Below are 19,910 nucleotides of genomic sequence, written 5' to 3'. Positions count from 1 at the left end.
CATCTGCTCGATCCATGGGGTCTGGCCACGGTTCCTCCCCACACGTGGGGGCTGTGCCACAGAGGCCGCGGGCCTGGCTGTTGTCAGCTCCGGGAAGTACCTGACCAGCCTCTGAGGTGCTTTGTGCTCCTTTGGGGGTCACAGCAGAAATCTGGTGATCCCAGTGGTCTGGAGGATGTCTCAGCCTTCACGTGCACACGCCAGGGCAATGTGGGGACAGGAGGCTCACCTGGCATGGTGCACAGTGCACATACCACAGGAGAGAGCCCCTTGCCAGCACCTGGGAAGAGGTGCTTATCCTCATCTCTGGGAGGCGAGTGGCAAGGAGAAGAAAGTCTCTCAGCCCTTCCCACCACTCCTTTCTTTATCTCAGTTTTCCAGTGGGCATCTAGATCTGCACACTCACTGCTCATATTTAGCATTTGTTGGGAAGTCCATGGAGTTGGTATCTACAGTAAAGGTTTTATTGCTTCCCAGTGGGCTTTAAATGTCTTGGTATATTATTCTCCAACTGAAATCTTAGTTTTTTCATGATGGCCATGTGATGTTTGCAGTGTTTACTGAGCACCTGGGTAACTTAATGTTCTTTATATTTTTGAGGTTGTCTGACATCAGCTGGTTGCTCCTCAATATAGGTTCTCCTCCAAGCTCACAGTTTTTTTCTCTGTAGGAATCTCTGTGTTTTCCATTGTTTGAATAAGTGCTCCTCCAGCCTTTTCCCCAGCTCTCTCAGTGGTTACATTCAGGTTGGGCTGCACATCAGGGAGGCTTAGCTGCTTTTAGTGCACAAGGCCCATGGAAATGATTAAGATTCTTCACCCAAAGAGTGAATGGCTACCACAGACATCCCTGGGACTGTGGCTGTTCTGGGTAGACCTTGTTAGATCCATTGTTTGTTCCTGTTCCCAGCTCGTAGTGTGCTGTGTCTCCCTTGGATCCCTCCTTGGTCTCCTGACAGGCTGTTGTAATGGTTCTCTCTTTTTCCTCTGACCCCAGGATTTCTCAAAGGAGTAGGTTTTGCCACGCAGTTGGTGTGGCCAAACAGTTTTGGAACAGGGATCTGATAGAAGGTACCACTTCTCCCAGGACCTGTGCTCTCATGGAGCTTCAGCACTCTGGGATCAGCCTGTCTGGTTCATCTCCCAGCTGGAATGCTGGGCAGCTCACTGTGATACTGAGTTCTGCCCTTTTCCTTTGAGGAAGTCTTAGTAGTTCCCTAGAACTCTGCAAGACTAGGCTTTCTGGTTTGAGTACTGCTTTTGCCAGGCCATCTCTGGGAGGTGGAGAAGCCTTCTGGTCCTCAGGTTGTGACACTGCTTTTTCTAGCAGCTGCTGTGATGTGCAGCCCTGTAAATAGATGTAGCTCTGATTATATTTCATTATTTTAAGGACTGGGGAATTCTGTTTGCCTTTTTTTCCTTGTACTGTATTTTGGCTTTTTTTTTTTTTTTTTTTTTTTTTTCAGAATATGATGCCCCAGGAACCCACATTAAACTTTTCTGGAGTGGATTTGTGTATTCTAATTTAGAAGACTGATTTATGTGTCGTGTTGGTGCTGCTGTTATCCCCACCTCACACTTAATGTAGCAGGAGATGGCAACATGCTCTGTGTGCTCAGAGCATGTCCTGAGAGAGACGGGTGCTTGGGCACCCCCACAGCTCTGATTATTTGTATCTGAGACATTTTGGTGGTATCTGAGACCTTTTCCCAGAGCCTGAACTGCAGAGGAAGCAGTTTGAAGCCCCTTACAAAGGTGCCAGAATGGACCTACAGAGCCTGAGCCAATCTGTAGCTTGAGAAAGTTTCTCACTCAGATGGCAAATAGGGGGCTTGTCGTGCTCATTGTCGCTCATGGAGCGACTGGAACAGTTGGGCAGTCCCCATTTGAGGTTCCAAGATTTGGGAATGAGCAGTAGCATTTTGATCTCGGGCAGGAGACGAGGTTGGCATCACCATTTTTGTGGTGTCAGCAGAAGAGGGAGATAGAGCTTGAATTCAAGCTTTGCATAACCCTCCAAGATTGTAGTCTCCGTTCCAAAGCACATATTTTGAGATGAATGGATTGGATCAGGCTTAAATAGTTCTAATAAAAAACCTTTGGGCTCTCTCTGTGCCTACTAGGAGCAGAGTCTTGATTTTAAGAAACGACTTTAAAGTCAAATGTACCTTCATCCCATTTATGTTGCAGGTGATTGAAGCTGATAATCATTCAGTGAGCTGAGGTGATCTCGAGAGCAGAATGTGTTAGGACACAGCTGTGTTGAGGGAGAGCTGCACTTTAATAACTTGACAGAGCTGAATTTTAAAGATCCCAGAAGATGGTGTCTGCTTGCATCCTGGTACTAAGGTAGCTGTCTCCCAAAGAGAAGATTGGCCTTGCCTGCCTGGGATTGCTGCTGATCCCCAGGTCAGTGAGCTGGGGAGGTCACAGGGTATGGGAGGTCTCCAGATTCACTGAGATTTCTGTGTCCAGTTTCCAGAAGCTGCCAGTAGTACTGCTCTGAGCTCTGCAGAGCCTGAGGACCTGGGACCTGGTCCTAGAGCATATTTAGCTTTAGGGTGTCAGCTCACCTTCCCCATCACTCCCTGTGCAGTCTGATGCAGCCCACACATTTTCACTTTGTATCACAGAAACACAAACCCTCTTTTTGGGAAGGGGAGGATTCTCACTGGGTATATCCTGAAGCAAAAGTTTGACAGTAACATCCTGGGGAAACAATGGATAGATCAGACTTGGAGTCTTGTCGGCTTCAGTCACACCTGTGGCAGGTTCGAGGTTTGCCTTGGCTGGGGGATGTTCCAGCCAGGTTTGTCGGTGCAGCACGGAGCTGCTGGCCCAGCCCCAGCCCTGCTGTGCCAACAGGTAACCCCACATGTGCTTCACTACCCCGAAGCTTTTCTGCTTCCTGGCCTTGCCATCTCCCAGCAGGCACATCGGTGAGAAAGCAGTGCGAGGACAGGTCTCAGCCTGCCTTGCCTTGCCGACAGGGTTACAAAATGGGTTCTAGGACCAAACCCATTCCACAAAATGTCAGGATTAAATATCGAAATCCTTGGCGTTGCCTGTGTGCTTAGAAGGGCTGAGGAAAGGAGCTTTATCAAGAGGATCAGCTGAAGCAGGGAATTGTCCCTCCTGCTCCTTTTACTTCCCAGGAAGCATGTGTGCTCCCCTGCCTGTGGCTCTGCTTCCACAAGGCACTTCCAGCCCTATTGCTAGACCAGAAAAAATGGAGATGTGAGGGGACCCCAGGGAACTGGGAGAACAAGGAAGAGGAGAGGTCCTGATTTTGAGCAGGTTTTTTTGCAGGTTGCTCCTAGAAGCAGTCCTTTGGGGAGATTGTCCTCAGAGCTCCTGATCCTTGTGCTTGCTGCAGCACTTGGCTCAGCCAGGCCAGCAGCTGGGTGCACCTCACTGTTCCCCACTTCTGCCTGTATTTCCTGCACCCTGGCTCAGGTTGTAGCAAGTGCACAACTGGGACTGGTTTTCAGCCTTTGTTTTTGCCTCTTCCAAGGAGTATAAGAAGGCCAGAGCCCTGGCTTGCTGTGGGAAAGGCATCCTCACAGAGTGAGGTACCACAGCTAGAAAGTGCTGAGGCAGCTGGTGGGACAGGAGAAAATGGTGTTGAGGGAGAGGAGAAAGGCTGGGTCGGTCTTTGTCTACCTATGAAACTCAGTCATTAGCATGAGGTTCAGGAATATTGTTAAGGTACTGTGGGACTAAATATTACCTGCCCTTTATGGACTTATGCTTTGTGTTGGGGCCACACTATCCATCCCACTGATGGCCCTGGGTTTCAGCAGCCGCCCTTTAACTGGAAAACTGCCATTTTAGCTAAATTAGAAGGAGCAGCAACCACTGCCCCAGAGGCTGGACAACCCCCTCCCTCCTGCAGAGCCTCAGCTCACAGAGCAATTTGTGAGCCGACCCATAACAAAGGGGAGCTCCCCTAATGAGAGAACATTACCATCATTACCCACAGCTGTTCTGGAGGGGATCTTGTGCTTGTCTCAGTACTGGAATCACTCATTCTTTAGCCTCAGGACCCGTTGACAACAGAACCTGAGGAGGTCAATAACCATCAAGGGAGTGAGTGATACATCCTGGCCTACAGTTTCTGTTGATTTAACCTGTTCAGACAGGCCTAGTTCTTAAATTTAACAGGCTTTAGCTAAAATTTTACTGTGTTAATTTGAAATACCAATATAGTGAATTATTTATTATGGCAAGTAATTCCACAGAAGAGTACAGAATGAGAAAAAAAATTCCAGAAGATCTAAGTAAGGGGCAATGTTATGTTCCACTCTCCCATATGGTTCTGCAAAGGCTTTCATGGCTAAACCTCAGGCTTTCTCTCTGCCAGAGGTAAACAGCTGCCTTCTCATGATCTCAGCATAACAGGGTGTTCAGGGTGTTACTAGTTTGGTGGTGGTCTGGAAAGTGAGGGAATGGGTTGTACTTACTGCTTCTTGCTTTTTCCTTCTCAAAAGTTTCAGAGTTTAAAAGTGAAAAGGTAGCTGTAAATTAGCTGTAGTCTGCAAAATGCAGCTGACTGTGAGGCATAATCCCCCCTCAGTTACTTGTGCTCTGTAGTCTCACAACAATTGTTGAAGCAGACTTTATTTAAAGGAAAATAAGTAGCGACTAAGTAAGTGCACAGAAGGGACTAATGTAACCAACTCATTGGATAAAAGGGTAGGGCAAGAGATGTCTTGGGAATGTTTTAATCTGTCAGAAATGTGATGACTAAAGGAGCAATTACTGCTCTATGTACCATCCCTGGGCCTCTCCTACACTCACTTAGAAGTATTTCTACATTTCTCATGCAACCTGCCCATGTGACAAATCCATACACACGCTGTACCCAATTAGTGTCAAGCTAAGAGCTGCTCTGCATGTGTCTCACCTCTCTAAACCCCTCCTGGAAGCAATTTTCCCAGCATACAAAGAATAAATCACCATTCTGCTAACTCTCTCAGAGGACAGTTCCCAAATAAGGGCCAAATTAACACATGTAATACATGATAAAACATTATAATTCATGAGATAATATTCTTCCCAGCAGAAGCAGGTGCAGAGTATTAGCTTTTTTAAGTGTTAAATGTAATTAAATATGGCAGGGTAGGTGAGACAAGGCACTTGAACACTTGTAGAAAACTAGTGAAACGACTTAACCCCAAAACCCAATCCTTCCTCTAAAAAAATATAAAAAACCCCAACAAAACCCCAAACAAACTGGTAAAGAAAAATCTATGCACGTGTACTACAGGAAGTATGACTGACTTTACCTGTGTCCCAGGCTCTCCAGAAGCATCAGTAGATGAAGAAGTGAGGAGGGCAGAGGGAAGGTGTACAGCCTGCCCCACACACCCCTCCTGGGGCACCAACTGCACCAGGGTGAAACCGTTACCTTAATGTGACAAATGACTTAACACGACCACACCTTGTGTAATCAATAGGCACTGTGCTGTTGGAATCCTGTGCCTGGGACTTTCCTGTGACGCTGCTGTTGCTCCTCACACACATTTTCGGGTGACCAGCATCGTGCTGCCTGTTTTGGCTCATGTGCACCAGGGGGCTCTGCTCCTCTGCTACTCTTGTGGCCTTCTGCTGAAGGCTGGCTGGGTCAGAAACCATCATGTGCCAGTGAAGGAGCAGCTCCTCTAAACAGCCTTGGGGTGGCTCTAGTGAAAATGGTGCTGAAAGAGTGATGTGAGTTAGAGGTGACTGAGAAGAGCTGGGAGGGGAGCACTGATGAGCTTACTGTGGGTATGGGATGAGTAGAGCCAAGCAGAGGCTTTGTGTTTTCAGCACCCTCTCTTTGGCTGCTGGAGGTGGGAGAGAGGGCATGTTTCCCTTCCCTGTCAGACATTCCACGTGTGCCTTCCTCCCTGAGCCTGGGGATGCCCTGGGCAGGAGGGCAACATGCCTGGGCTTCTGAACCCCTGTCATGGTGCCACTGCTCAGCTTTATGGGAGCCCAGGGCCTTTCTCCTCAGAGTGGGATCCCTGCATCTCCAGTGTCCTCCTCATGTCCTAGAGAAGCCAAACAAGCAGGCCTGGCCCTCCAGCTCAAACGGGCTGTGCTGGAGCAGCCATGGGCAGGGGTGAGGGGTGCTGACTAGTCAGGGCAGCTGAGCCCATTGGTACCTGAAGCAGGCTGGGAGCTGCCCAGCTCCTCTCCCCTGGTGGGATTGGGCCTTGGTGCCTTCCCCAGAGCTCAGGGACATGAGAACACACCATGAGTGGAACTGGCAGTGGCCAGAGGACGCTGCGGAGCTGCCACTGCTCACCCTGTGAGTCAGGGGTGGCCACGTGAGGCCCCAGCACCAGCCCCGACGCCTTCCCGCCCACCCGCCACCACAAGCCAGGGCTGGCACTGGGATCTCTGCCCCTGGGATCCTGAACCACTGCACAGCCTTGCAGGTGAGTGCTTGGGAGGGGTTTAGGAGCTTCTTGGGGTCAAGCTCGAGGTGTTTCAGGGTTGTGTCCTTGCTTTTGGTACACAGTTGGGTTGTTGGTTGCTGTCCGAGGCATCAAACCACTGTACAAGGGTTCTGGTGCTGGGGGGGTGAGCCACGGGACTTCCCTGTAACCTCTGCGACTTCTTGACTCAGCTTCCTCATCTTATAAATATTTTTTTTCTCTGAAATCCTCATGGCAAGCCCTACACTGAATGAGAGGAAGAGTTTTTTGCCTTAACTTAACTTTTTTTTGCCTTAAGTTAAGGAACGAAGAGTTTTTTGCCTTAACTTAAGACTACAAGCTCCTCTGGCTTCTGATGAGCTCATTTTCTTTCCTTCAGAACTTTGCAGTGACCACAGAGAAGCGCACAGTGCTAAAGGAGAAATACAAACCAGGTAATTTCGAATGTTGTATGTAAATGCTTATGGGAGCACTGCCATTCCCAGCAGAGCTGGAAAACAGGCAGCGAGCAAACTGCTCTGGGTTTCCAGGTGTGAGGCTGGCAGCAGTGCAGCCACCGTGTCTGGGCTTGCTGTGAAAGCCAGGAGAGGAAGGAAGTGATGGAGCTGTGGCAAGGAGTGGGTGGGTTGCGCCTGCTCCCTTCTCCCCCCTTCCTGCAGGGACATGCTGGGTCTCTCCACATGCCTGTGTTCAAGGACACTGTAAAGAATGAAGTCTTTTGAGTTTTGCTACTTCTGTGTCGCATTTCAGCTATATTTGGCAGCAGGAAGGCAAGCAGAGGGGTAGCAGAATTACCTCACTGGTGTCACAGCCTGAGGAGACTGGAGCAGGAATGGTTTCAAACCGAGCCAGCGTGGATAAGTTTTTGTTGTCTCACTGATAGAAACAGCTTTCACCACAGCCCTCCAGGACATCTTTGTGTGGAAGCAGCTGCTGTGACCTAAGACTTGCAGGTGTGCTTTAAGAAGTTGGTTTGGTTTGGTTTGGTTTTAGAGAAAGGCAGGGAGGGACTTAACGTTTAGGTTTGAAATAAAATTTAGCAATATTCAGTATCTGCATATAACTTAAAATGAAAGGTAAAAGTAGTTTCAAAGGGGAAAGGTTTAGGATTGTCTTGTTTTTGTCTTGAAATCAAAACAACCTTATTTTACTTTATTTACATTTTTGTAATCCCATTGAGCAATTTCCTTCAGATATATTTCAGCAGCTAAGCAAAAAGTTTTTGTGTATGCCAGTTATTAGCCTCACTTTCTAAATCTGACTCTGCACACAAATTTTATTCTAACTTGCTAAGAAGACCTCACTGCAATTAAGTTCTGATTTACTGTGGGGAAAGCAAGGTGAGGTCTGTTGTTTGTGTCATTCTCCAATGAGCTCATGGCCAGGGTGAACTGTCAGTATATTATCATCCTTTTGTCATTATGAGGTATAATCAACTAAATCACTTTTAAAATATACAATAACTAAGCACCTATACTTATCCTTTGTTTAGATCTGATTTTCTTTCCAGAAGAGCCACAGGGAAATTAACTGTGCATAGTCTAAGAGAAATTAGGTGCCCAACTTCCTTTGTTACGTAAATCTTGGTGACTGACTGGGCTGAGCTGTGCTGGAGGCACAGAAAGGGAGATGGGAGCAGATGCTGGCTGCTCCTGAATCCTCCTGTGGCATCCAGGCCTTACCATAGCAGGATGCATAAGTGCATTAGGCAAAGGTGTTTCTGTTCCTGGAAATTCCAGTCATTTGGGCCAGCAAAGGGGAAGTTTTAAGGTAAATCACTCTGACAGCACATGAGGGTGAAGTGTCTGCTCTGCCCTCAATGTTCAATCTGCTCTTGAGTGTGGTGGGACAGGTCAGGTAGTGCCCACCTGCTCATTTTGTCTTAGGGATGACACAAAGCTGGCACAGGGCAGCTGCTGCACTTTCTGTGTTCAGGTCACAGAAAGAGCAACATGGCTCAAATGTGCCAATGAAAGTGGCCTTCACCAGGTATTAGGAACCCCAAAGACAAACCTCCTGAATTTCACTCAGCAATAAAAGCTGTGGATATTTGTAAATTATTTTATGAAGTGGAATTCATCAGTCAGAAAAGAAGTGTTTATATTGTAAGTACTTTTGTTCCTTTAGGTCTGGTATTTCAACCCTGCGGTCCAGAAAGAGGCCTAAAGGATTTAACTTAAACAAGCAAACACTGTTGCAAGGTTTAAGCTGAGCAAATAGGAAGGCAAGAAAGAAACTGAAAAAGGCAGAAACCATAGGTGGAGATACATAACTGCACAGAAGTGACGCTCTTCGTTGTGCAGCCAAGAACGAGTCTGGCTGGGGCGTGGTGTGCTGGGTTCCTGCATTTCAACATCAGCGGTTGCTGACCTGGCAGGGGGACAAATGCATTTCCTGCATTCCCTATCAGGTGCTCACAGGCTCACAGTGCTGCTGCCACAGCCACAGCAGCAAAGGCTGGATGTAAGTCAGGCAAAGGGATGATCTGCCATTGTAGAGCTTTTGCATGGACTCATCATTGGAAATAATTTCAAAGTGTTTCCTCACAATACACCTCAGAGGCAGGTAAGCAGTTTTTTGGGCTCAGCCTTTAGAAGTGGTTAAAGAGTTTATGTAATTTTCTCAGAGCCTAAGCAGTGGCTGAAAGGAGTTTCAAACTAAGGACCTCATCACTTGAAGAGCACTTGCAGGCTAGGAAAGGAGAAAGCCCCCAGAATTACCAACATACTGAAAATGTGGGATCTTGACCTTAGTCCCAAAGGAGAGATGGGTTTTACAGCTACTTTGGGGTCTGTTTGTTATCTAATTTCCTCTGAGAATTGGCACCCTAAAAAGCTGTTCTGTTTGAATGTTTGATTGTGTGTTACACTGTCCTTCTGAAGATATTAACTGACCTGTCTGGGGTTTTGTATTAGAATATTTTTTTGATTGGTGTGGTGGTCTCTAGAGAAGTGAAAGTGCCTGTAGGAAAAAAACCAGGTTTCCCTCTGGAATATTTGAAAGAAATACTTAGTTTTTAAACTACTTGATTGAAATGTTTTGTTGAATGGATACAAAAATCATATTTTAAGAAAAAGTGTGGATGTATAAACTGCTTTCCTGTTGCACCCTACATAATAGAAACTGTGCTTCAGGCTCCCTGAGCATCATCTTCTGCATCTCAGTACAATAGTGAATTAGTTGAAATGTTACATGAGGGGAGAAGCATCAGTGTGGGATACCTGGACCACAGTAGGCATAAAGCTGAAGTTAATGGAAATTTCCTTGTTGGGAAGAACAGATGTTGAAGCATCAAAGTCTTCTGTGAGACAAAAATTCAAAGTCTTGTGGGACTTTCCTATGAACTATTCTCCCTGGTCAATATATTTGAAGTATTAAGATGTCAAAGATACAAAATAATCATTCTGTTTTGTGAATGGAACAGGACCTATTAAGTTACTCACATCTGTGGTAAATAGTTAATTAGACACCTTGGTAGCTGTAAAAAACAACAATGTGAATGATCAAGTCCAACTTCTTTTTGTTTTACTCACGATGATCAAACTTTTGTTCTTTCCTAATAACCAAAGGCCAACCCAGCAGGACTCACTCAGAGGAATCGAGAATTGGGTCCCAGGAGGGTAAAGGAATCATGATGTGAAACTCCCATTGCAACAGGGAAGTGATTTAATAGCTGAAGGGCCAGAGATACATGCCATGTTTGCAGAAAATTGAACATAAGACAGAAAACCAGAGAAGGTCAGTGATGTGATTCTAATATGCTTTTTCTCCACTTTTGAACAGGCACAGCAATGGAGAACTTGAATGTCCTGGTCTCAGATCTTACTGAAGAGCAGCAAGGTAAGGGGAGCACACAAATATCAAAGTTTCAGCTCATCCACACTCCACAGCAGTGTTTGCCAGGGTGGTCGTGAGTCAGTGAAATCTGGTTCCTCTGGAAACACACTCCATCCATGCCCTCGCTTGTGAAAGAGAGATCAGCAGTCAGTTCCCAGCTCTTCCACACACTTCTGTCAGACCTTGGGCATGTGATAGTGGGAATTTAGGTGCACGAAGGAGACTTTGCTGCACATCAAATGCCTAATGAGCAATCCCAGTACCCTGGTATCCAGCCCTTGGGGTCTTTGTGCCTGTCTGTAAAATAGCATGGTCAGAATAAGCACCCCTTAAATAGCTAGGAATACTTTGGAAACACGTGCCCTGTTTCTCTGAGACAGTGGCATCATAGGGGCATCAGTTATTTGTATGGATATTCTCCTACTGTTTTCTGGCAGACCAAGACCCTTTATACAATAAAGCACTACTTTCTTTCCTGTGTTCTGGTGCTGGGCAACATGTTAGAGCCTGGTGTCTGTCACCACACCTACACTGAGCACCACAGAAACACTGCCATGCAGCCCACCTCTGCTGCTGCACAGTCATAGGCTTGTTTTTTCTCCCAGACATGTTCCAGAGGGTTTTTACTGCTGATGCCAATCACTTGGAGAATCACGAGAAAATGAACCAGTCCTTTTGGGAATCACTTGTAAAATGTTTAGCCACCACTGACCCACCTATCCTGAATACTGAAGAAAAGAACAATGTAAGTTACTAAAGGAACATGTATCCTTGTTATATACTTTTGTACTTTCCTACTATACTCTGGGGAGAGAAAATTTGTAGTCCAGTCATCTGATATGCTGAAATATGCTAAAAGGTTTAAAAGGGCATTTAGATAAATGAGATTCAGGGCACTATTTTTTACTTCATTGCTCTCCATGTACAAAATAACTGGCTTTGTATAAATTCCTCAGGATCAGTTCAGCTCGCTATTTTCTAGGTAGGACCACTGTTAGTGACATTTTATTGTAAGGCACTGCAGAGATTGCATGTCCATTTTCAGACCCTGTAGCTGTATTTCTCCAGCTCTTTAAATAGTTAAATATTGCCCATCATGCTTTTTGTTCCCAGTTGACAGCTCTACTCTGAATATACATTCTCTTTCCATCTTTGGCTTTACTCTTTGCCCCTGATTTCCCACTTGTATGGTAGGGGCAGGGGGTTACATTTCCACAGACAGGATGAGATACATTCACTTGTACATCAGGGTGTGGTTTTTCCAGGTTGTGTGTTATTGGAAGGACTTACTTTTGTTTCAGCTCCTCAACAGCTGCAATGTCCTGCCTGGGGGCTGTGCTGCCTGCCTGAAAGCCATAGAGGAGAAAGGAGTCAGGGCAATGGCTGTTCTTTACCTCTTGCTGAAGGCATCCAATCCATCTGGATACAGACAGCTGCCCAGCTCCAAGGGAAAGGGTGAGTCCTCCCTGTCTGCCTGTCAGCTATTTTGTTACTGCAGTGCCAGTGGCACTTGACAGCAGCTTGAAAACTCTGATATGTGCTTGGAAGTGATTGTTAGTGACCAACTGAAATGTCTACAAGTACTGCTTAGGAAGGGCAGTTATGTATGGTGGTAATGGGAGCCAAAGACAGTATTTTACTGTAGTTTGAATTGGCTTCTTCTGGGGGAAAAACCCTGTGTGTTTAGGGAGAGGATGTCCTGGGATGATGCTGCCAGAGAAATTTCTGACTTGCCATGGTGCCCCAGTGTTCCCATCTGGCTGGACTGATGACACCCAGGACCCCTCTGAACTCTTACAGTGGTAAGAAATCAGAGCTGAGCCACTAAAAATATTTTTACTAATAGTTTACATGTAGTAAAACTAAAAGGAATGGCTAGAGGATGGCACTCAGGATGCTGAATCTAGCAGCAGGATACAAATAGATTCCACTGCATTTCTTATTTGCCTAGTAAGAAACTAAGGGCAGTTCCACAGGGTCCATAAAGTCATTAATTGTCTTTAATAGATGACAGAGCTGCAATCACTTAAGATGACCTTGAATTTAACTGGAGATCCTTAAGGACATCCTGTTCCTTTTTCTACCTTGATCAAACATGTTCCCGAAGGGGAAAGACCTCCCACCCCGGAGCACAGCCCAGCATTGGTCATCTGTCAGGGCAGGACTGTTTGTCACAGGAGGACCCTCCTACCCTTGTGCAGTGAGAGCCTGAGCAGCCAGGGGGAAGGAATCACATCTACCTTTCTGTGCCCAAATACTGCCCCTAATAATGGAGCACTGCTCAGACCCCCGGCCCTCAGCCCTGAGCTGGACGTGAGGCTGTAAGGATTCACCTGCACTAAAGTGCCTGGGCCGCCTCAGCGCCCTGCAGGTGCCTGCCCTGGTGATCCGGCTTTGAGGGATGTGCTCCTGTGCCACGAGAGGGAGCTGGAACCGCGGCATCGGCACAGGGAGCCCGCAGCAGCCACCGGGGTGACAGCACAGGTAGCCCAGGGAAGGGTGAGCCACTCTTCTCCAGCTAAAGCATCGTTCAGCTGCAGCTGCTGTTGTTTCAGGGAGTGGGAATTTGCACAGGGGTGACATTATGAGTAAATTAAAGGCCAGAATATGAAACTTTAGGCATCTACCACAACCATTTAAGAAAGTCTAAGCTGTAGCGTGTACGATGCTTTATTTGTAATGCTTTGTATGACTCATTGTGTGCAAAAATACAGCTGAAGTAAGACTAAGGGTCTGATTTCCTGTCAGGGAACCTTAATAAAGCATGGTGAAATCTGTTGCTGAAAAAGAGAGAAAATGTAGTCATTGATAATGTTTTTTTCTTTATATATAAAACAGATGAAAAGTTGAAACTCCTGAAGAGACTGGAAAAGAATCTTGTACTTTCACAGGAGGAACAAAAGGCTGAAAATTCATCCCATGAATCCATGGATGAAGATACACAAGGTAAAGAGGATTTATTTTATTTTCCCTGATAAATAACTTAGTCTGATTGCATGTTCATAAGAGATTGACATAGCAGATGTGCAGCAATTCAGAGGCAATTCTGCAGAGCTCTGAAAAAAGTAGGAAATGGTGCAAAAAAGAGAACACAGAAAATCATCAGTACCTTTACATCAGCAAAACAGTGGCTGCCTCCCACTCTTGTGGGAAGCTGGAGGTTTCAGAAGCATAGAAATCTACTGCAGGGTTCCTTCCCAAATAAAAGATCTGTGACCTCCTATGGCTTATGGTGTGACTGAAGCTTGAGCTATAGCAGGAGGGGAAGAATAGTCAGTGTATGACAGTAGCTGGCAGTGCTGTGGTACTTCTCTAGCATTTCTTATTTGCAAACATCAACTGTGTGTCAAGAGACACTTTGGCTGCCACCAAAGACCATTTCATTCATGGAAAACAAGAGAGATGAAGTGACAGGCAACATGGAAGTGGTAATGCTGATATTGGCTTACTCTGTTACAGAAAGCTGATTAACTTCAAATATGTTGTATTTAGAAATAATTTTTTCAAGCTAATTAGCAGTGCTGCTGATGTATGTTTTTTAAATAAGAACTTTCTCACTACACCCCTTTATTCAAGTTATTCAGATTTTGTTGGGTTTCAGCTATTCAGCCAGCTTTGAAGAGAGCTGTGAGGCAAAAGCAACCAATAGCAATCCTTACATTTGAAAGCTTTGATTTTTACCTTCACATGATTATACTATGAGCAAACAACTACAGTGCTGTTGTTTCTGATACTTCTGGCACATTCTTCTTTAATCTGATGAAAAAACACCTTCTCTACCCAGACAGTGATGAGGAAGATTTAGGAAGACAGAAGACTGAAGGCCAATTACTCGGAGGTAGGACAAAGTGGCAACAGTATTGGCTTTTACTGGAGACAACCAACATAAACTAAAAAAGGATAATTTTATGCATTCTTTGTTCTGACTGTTGAACAAAGGTATATTAACAGGTGTAGACATAGGAGCATGACAAGGCAGAATTTGGCTGTAGGAAGGACATTTCCTACAAGATGAAGCTGAACTGATACTGACACTCAGCCATGCCTTGTGCTTAGAGTTGAACAAGATTATCATTGAGGACCACCTTGTTCCTGAGGCTTTTCTCTCCCTTCCAAAGGAAAGATGGAAAAGAAGGATAGTGCAGATAAAGAAAATGAGTTGTGTCAATACACAGAAATAGCTATAGAACTATGGATGTAAAAAATGTAAGGCTTTAATATTTTAACTAATGTCTTAAACTGAGCTCAGCCCAGATGTAAGAGCAGCTCATTTAAATTGACATTAGGAGATCTAATTTGTCTCACTGGAGTCTGATTCTATCTGACTTGAGGGATGGAATGTGGGGGGGGTAATAATCCAGTCATGTTTCTCACTTTCAAACTCTATAACCCACAGCAGAGCTGCCCTCTCTAAGGAGTTAAGAGTTGGTCTCTACTTTGTCACCGTTACACACCTGCACTGATTTCAGGCAGGTTGGCACCAGACACCACACTCACTCCAAATATTAACCTATATCATCTTTGCATCATGTTTTAGGCACACCAGCAGAGATGGTTCCCTACAGAGATTCAGGTAAGCGTTCCCAGGTAACCTCCTCCTGCTGGAAGGATGTTTATAACTGCAGAATCTTCTTACTGACCTGCTGATACACTAAAAAATAACCCCTGGCTGTAAATCCCTTGCTGTCCAGTTAGACCTGGGCATGGTGCAGACATTCTGTTGCAGAAAGCTCCTGCCTTAGCTCAGAGCATTCCCAGCAGGAGGTGCCAGGTGAAAGCCAGATGACAAGCAACAGAACAGTGCCAGATAAGAGGGTTACATGGGCTGCATCAGCCAGTGGGAAGGCAGATTTCCTCTTACCAGGCACTTCTGTGCAGCAGCAGAATGGATGTAAAAAGCCCAGAGCAGGAAGTCTTCATGGCTTAATTGCATTACTGACCCCACTCCTCCTGCATCCAGGCTGAGGCCACATGCATGAGTTAGGAGTGACAGCCCAGTGGAGTGGCCTTTTTGAGGGGACACCTGCTTAACCTTCTCTTCTGTGCAGTAGAGAAGATATAAATTGCAGCATAACCCCTTGAGGAGGTTTTTACCTGTCCCCAAGGAGCTCCACAAAACACCAGGGCAGAGAATAGGTTGCAGTGCCATATTCTCCCCACATTGCCAAGTGCAGAAAGAGGGTCCCAGTACTTTTCCAGTTGGTGTTTGGCCTCTCTACTACTTGCTCCAGCCTTTGTTGCTTCAGTTCTAGATTAGTTCAATACTCCAAACTGAAAATGTTTGTCTAGTGCAGGACACTGTGTCTGCTGTGCTGGGCAGGTTCAGGTCACACACACTTGCAGCTCGTGATCCCAGCTCTGCCCGGGTTTAGTTTCAGTTTTAGCAGCTGTGTATTATTGGTATTAATTGGTATTTTTACCATCACAAATAACATAACTATATTGCTTTTCAGAGATTACCAGAAGAGAAGATTCAATTGCAGATGGTAAGTACAAGCAAACAGAAGTTTATCTTGTATTCTTGTAGCTGTGTTTGTGCAAAGCACCCAGGAATCAAACTGAGGCTCCCTTGTACTACAGCTTTATTCCCCCGCTGTAATTCTGAGACTATGGATTGTCCCAGAAGAGACAGAAGAGACCCAGAGTGCTTTAAAACAATTCAGTATTGTTAATACAGCCATCTGGTTACACTTTTGTTTTTAAATTTTTTTAAAAAAACTTGCTCTTTGAGGTGATTTTAAAATTGCTAATTTGATCTTTCTGAAAGGTTCACAGGTCTTTTATTTGAACAAACAGTTTTACACATATTCTGCTCTGAGAATCTATTTCAGATACAAAAAGGGAAATAAACTTCAAACTCCTTAATTTCTGAGTTCCATGGCAATAAAAGACATTTCTTTTTTTGCAGCATATGAGAACCAGAGCACTCCCCACACTCAGTGGGCAGTTCGGTGGATGGGCATACGGAAGGATGGTAATTTTTTTGATTTTTTTTTTAATTGAACCTGTTGAACCTTAGTCCAGTCCACAAATAAGATCTCTGGTTCAAAAAACCTTTATTTTCCTGACATGAGTACTTTGCTGAAGTGCATCAAGACTTCTTGATGAAAATCATCAAGGCTTCTCCCAGCACCTTGTGTGCAGGTCCATTGTGCAGTTGGTCCTAGTGCACAAGACTATTCCCTCAGTGATAGCCTGGACTTGAAGGTGCTTTCCAGATGGCCTTGGATACAGTTGTGACTTAATCTTCCTTCTCAATTTCAGATGAATTCTTTCATTTTGTCATTCTTTGCTTTGCAATTGGAGCTTTACTAGTTTGCTACTACTACCACCAAGGTAAGGCAAGATTCAATAGAAGGATAAATTGTTGAACTCTAGGAAAATGAACAAAGCCAACATTTATTTTTTTGCCTTAGATTGGACTATTTCTCTTGGAATTGGTTTAATCACCTTTGCTTCCCTGGAAACCACTGGGATATACTTTGGTCTAGGTAAGTGTCCCTACAGCAGCAGCTCTGTCCCTGCACTTAGGACAAGGTCATACAGTCACCACTCGGGGCTGTGGGGGTTGAGATTCCATAACTCCCTGCAGAACTGTCCCCCAACATCCCCTCCACAGTTACAGTGGGACTGCAGAGGAGCAGCCTTGGTGCCCCTGAAGGCAGAGGTTGACTCATTTTTCCTTCTCAATGCTCACAAGACCCTGAGTCACCTCTTTCAGCAGCAATGGCCGAATGCTGTGTTGCCATGACAACGGGTAATTTTAGCAGCAAGGCCGAGTCTTCCCAGATCCACCCGATAAGATGCTCTGCTCACTCTGCTCACTCCGCCTGCCATCCATTCCCCTGGGACTGAGGACAGCTCCCAGCAGAACCTGGATGGCAGCAGCTACTGGGAATACTAAAAAAATAAGCATTTTAGCAATCCCTAGGGATGGCAGAGGAGAGGTGCAAACAGCAGCCAGTTTGGGCTCCCCAGCCAGGAACTTTTAACATCCTCTGTAACCTGGTGCCACCATTTCACTGGGCTGGGGGTGGTTCTCTCAGGAATCAGTCTGGTCACTATTTTGTTATTAATGGTATCACAGAGGTGCTTGTTTAAACAAGTGTCAGTATTTGGGTTTTGCCATTTTCCTGTTTTTTTTATGTTTTATGTAAATGTGTTTGTTTTCACAACCAGTGTATCGGATTCGGAGCGTCCTTGACAGCTTTGTTCCTCTGATTGACAAATTCAGGCCAAGAGGTAACAGTGCTCTTTTTACTGACAGTGTGTGTCTTCCCTAGACCTTCCTGGGTACTTTGGTTTGGTCAAGTATTAAGATCAAGTTCTCTAAATTACAATTTCCAATCTTATTTCTTTAGTTAAAAAAAAAAAGAAATATTTTACTACAGTTCATTACAGCTGCTTGGGTTTGAAAATGGATTATTCTTGACTCTTTCCCTGTGGCAGAGCATTTTTACATTTTTAATACCCCCGTATGGGGTATTAACTACTCCTGGCAGTGTCTGCATAAGAATTCTATAGCTCAAATAAAACTCAGGGAGTGGGGGGAGTTTTTGCACGTCGGGTCTTCAAACAGACTCCTGGCTCACGTTTATCCATATTCATGGACACAAAGCATGAAGAATGCTGGAAAGCTGCATGGATACAGGACAATTTGAACACAGCTGTCTTTTTCTTCATGACACAGGTGTGAGGAAAGCTGCCTAGGAGGAACGTTTCAGGAGAGTTCCACAAACCATGCTGTCTGAATTCTCAGTACTAGAAGAACTGCTTTATGAGGTGAACCTAAAAACTGAATGGCCAATGTGAAATATTGAAATGTCAAACCACTGAAAGACATCACTCCTTCCCCTCAAAAATAAACCTGAAACAGGGGTACAGGGCCCATTCTTGCTTCTGAAGGGGTTTGTGGCTCAGCAAAGCTCAAACACAAACCAACATGTAGACTGTGATTGCCTTAATTCCATTAAATATGAACACATTCTCCATGTGATTCTGCCTGCATCAAAATCAACAAAATGTCCTGTGCTGGTTCTGGATGAGGCTCTGGATGTTTCAGTAGGAATCCTGGCAGCCCCAGAGGCACCTCCTCCTCCCTCCCTGTGATGCCCAGAGCACAGCTCACAGCTCAGCTCACAGCTGAGCCCCAGCAGTGCAGCAGAGCTGAGGCAGATTAACTGTGGCAGAACTCGGAGCAGTGGGCGGGCAAGGATTGCACCTGGGGAGAGCTGGGGAGATGTTACATGCACTGACATAATGGTGCAGTAATGAGATTATTAACAACAGCAAATTTCATCTCTTCTCCTGAGGGGAAAAAATAAAGTGCTTGATTTGACTCATCCCCCAGTGTTTGAGTAGAATAAAGTGGAACTCTGGCATCCCTTTCATTTTATAGGGCCATGTTACAAATTATATATGTAGGGCTAATGCAATCATAGGCAGACTGCAACAAAAAGTGTACCTTTAAATTTTTAGTAAAAATGTAAGGTCTTCATACCCATAGAATGATGAAGGCAACAAGTTGAACAGAAAAAGCCATGAAACATGGGATTGTAAGGAAATGCGGATCTGAAAACCATTAACCCAAACAGCCCAGAGGTTTAGACAAACAATTTCAAGCCTTGCTCAGAAAATTAGATGCCTTTTTGGTTGTGCTTAATTTTAAGCACCAGTGTCAATCACTTGGTCCTGCAGTTCCACCTGCACTGCCAGAAACACTAACAATTGCACCCAGGCCTGCACCAACACAGCACAGCACCCACCCAACACCTCAGGGCTAAATTGTGCAAGAAGGATGAATACCAGTTATTTCATAATACTTATATTCTCATTTACGTGTACTATTTCCATGTCTTTGCAGAAATATTGTGTCATCCTAAAATACTGTATATTTTGTGTTAGTCTGCAAATACAGCCTTGCTCAGACCAGTGTAGCCTTGTCAATGGCAAATGGCTTTTGGGTGAACTGAGAACTACAGTTACCCTGCTCTGATGAAAAAGGCTTTTTTAGTGTTCTCTGCTGTGTAACATCTTTCTGAAAGGCAATTTGTGGAACAGTCAGGATGAGAAACATATTTCAGTACTAAATGTTTTTAACTGGGTACTCTGCAGTCACAACAATGAATTTTTAAATTTTTTTTTAACAGAAACTTAAGGGTAAAACAAGCAAAACGTTTAAAAACAGCAAAAAATTTAAAAAATGACCCAGTGCATCCCACTATGCAAAATGAAATGCTCAGCCAGCTTAGAGCAGCTCACCTGAGAAAAGTCAATTTGATAGAAAAAAAGCAACTTACACGTTCAGCTGCTTCCTCTTGGGTACCTGGGAATTTCCTGCCCTTCTTCCAGATCCTCCTTTAGTCCTTCTCAGCGTCACCCTTGCTGCAGCACTGGCCAAGCACTCAAAAATACAAGTTCCTATGAAAAGTTTCAACCTCCTTCATGAGCTTGTGCTCACTGCACCACCATTCAGCATGTCCTCCCTGAGCCCAGGGCTCATTGCTCATTCCCAGTGCTATGCTGGCCCTCATCCCCACTTTCCCAGCACATCAGGTACTTCCTCCTTGCCTTTGGCTTTAAATGGCTGGGGGGCAGCACAGAGAGGAGGGACTGAAAACACTCAGCTGTTACCCCACCACACCAAACC

At 45.1% G+C, this 19,910-nt stretch overlaps 1 protein-coding gene across 7 annotated transcripts; it reads left to right on the top strand.

The window, feature by feature from the left end:
- The first annotated feature begins 1,567 nt into the window (after positions 1 to 1,567).
- TMEM40 (transmembrane protein 40) lies at positions 1,568 to 18,252 on the top strand. Of its 7 annotated transcripts, none has more exons than XM_051811572.1 (14): positions 1,568 to 2,408; positions 6,804 to 6,858; positions 10,208 to 10,264; positions 10,867 to 11,006; positions 11,563 to 11,716; positions 13,100 to 13,207; positions 14,046 to 14,099; positions 14,799 to 14,834; positions 15,715 to 15,747; positions 16,170 to 16,235; positions 16,526 to 16,597; positions 16,678 to 16,752; positions 17,441 to 17,503; positions 17,952 to 18,252. In XM_051811572.1, the coding sequence occupies exons 3-14, from the start codon at positions 10,216 to 10,218 to the stop codon at positions 17,969 to 17,971; spliced, it is 870 nt and encodes a 289-aa protein (XP_051667532.1). In that variant the 5' UTR covers positions 1,568 to 2,408; positions 6,804 to 6,858; positions 10,208 to 10,215; the 3' UTR covers positions 17,972 to 18,252. The 7 variants fall into 7 exon arrangements, with proteins under 7 accessions (XP_051667532.1, XP_051667536.1, XP_051667533.1 ...); XM_051811573.1 differs by lacking the exon at positions 1,568 to 2,408 and adding an exon at positions 5,439 to 6,424; XM_051811576.1 differs by lacking the exon at positions 10,867 to 11,006.
- The last annotated feature ends 1,658 nt before the right edge of the window (positions 18,253 to 19,910 follow it).

This window comes from Manacus candei, unplaced genomic scaffold (genome assembly GCF_025592945.1).
Source record: "Manacus candei isolate 608988 ecotype Guabito, Panama unplaced genomic scaffold, ASM2559294v1 h1tg000082l, whole genome shotgun sequence".
In the NCBI taxonomy this organism is placed as follows: Eukaryota; Metazoa; Chordata; class Aves; order Passeriformes; family Pipridae; genus Manacus; species Manacus candei.
This window is presented reverse-complemented; position numbering and strand designations above follow the sequence as displayed.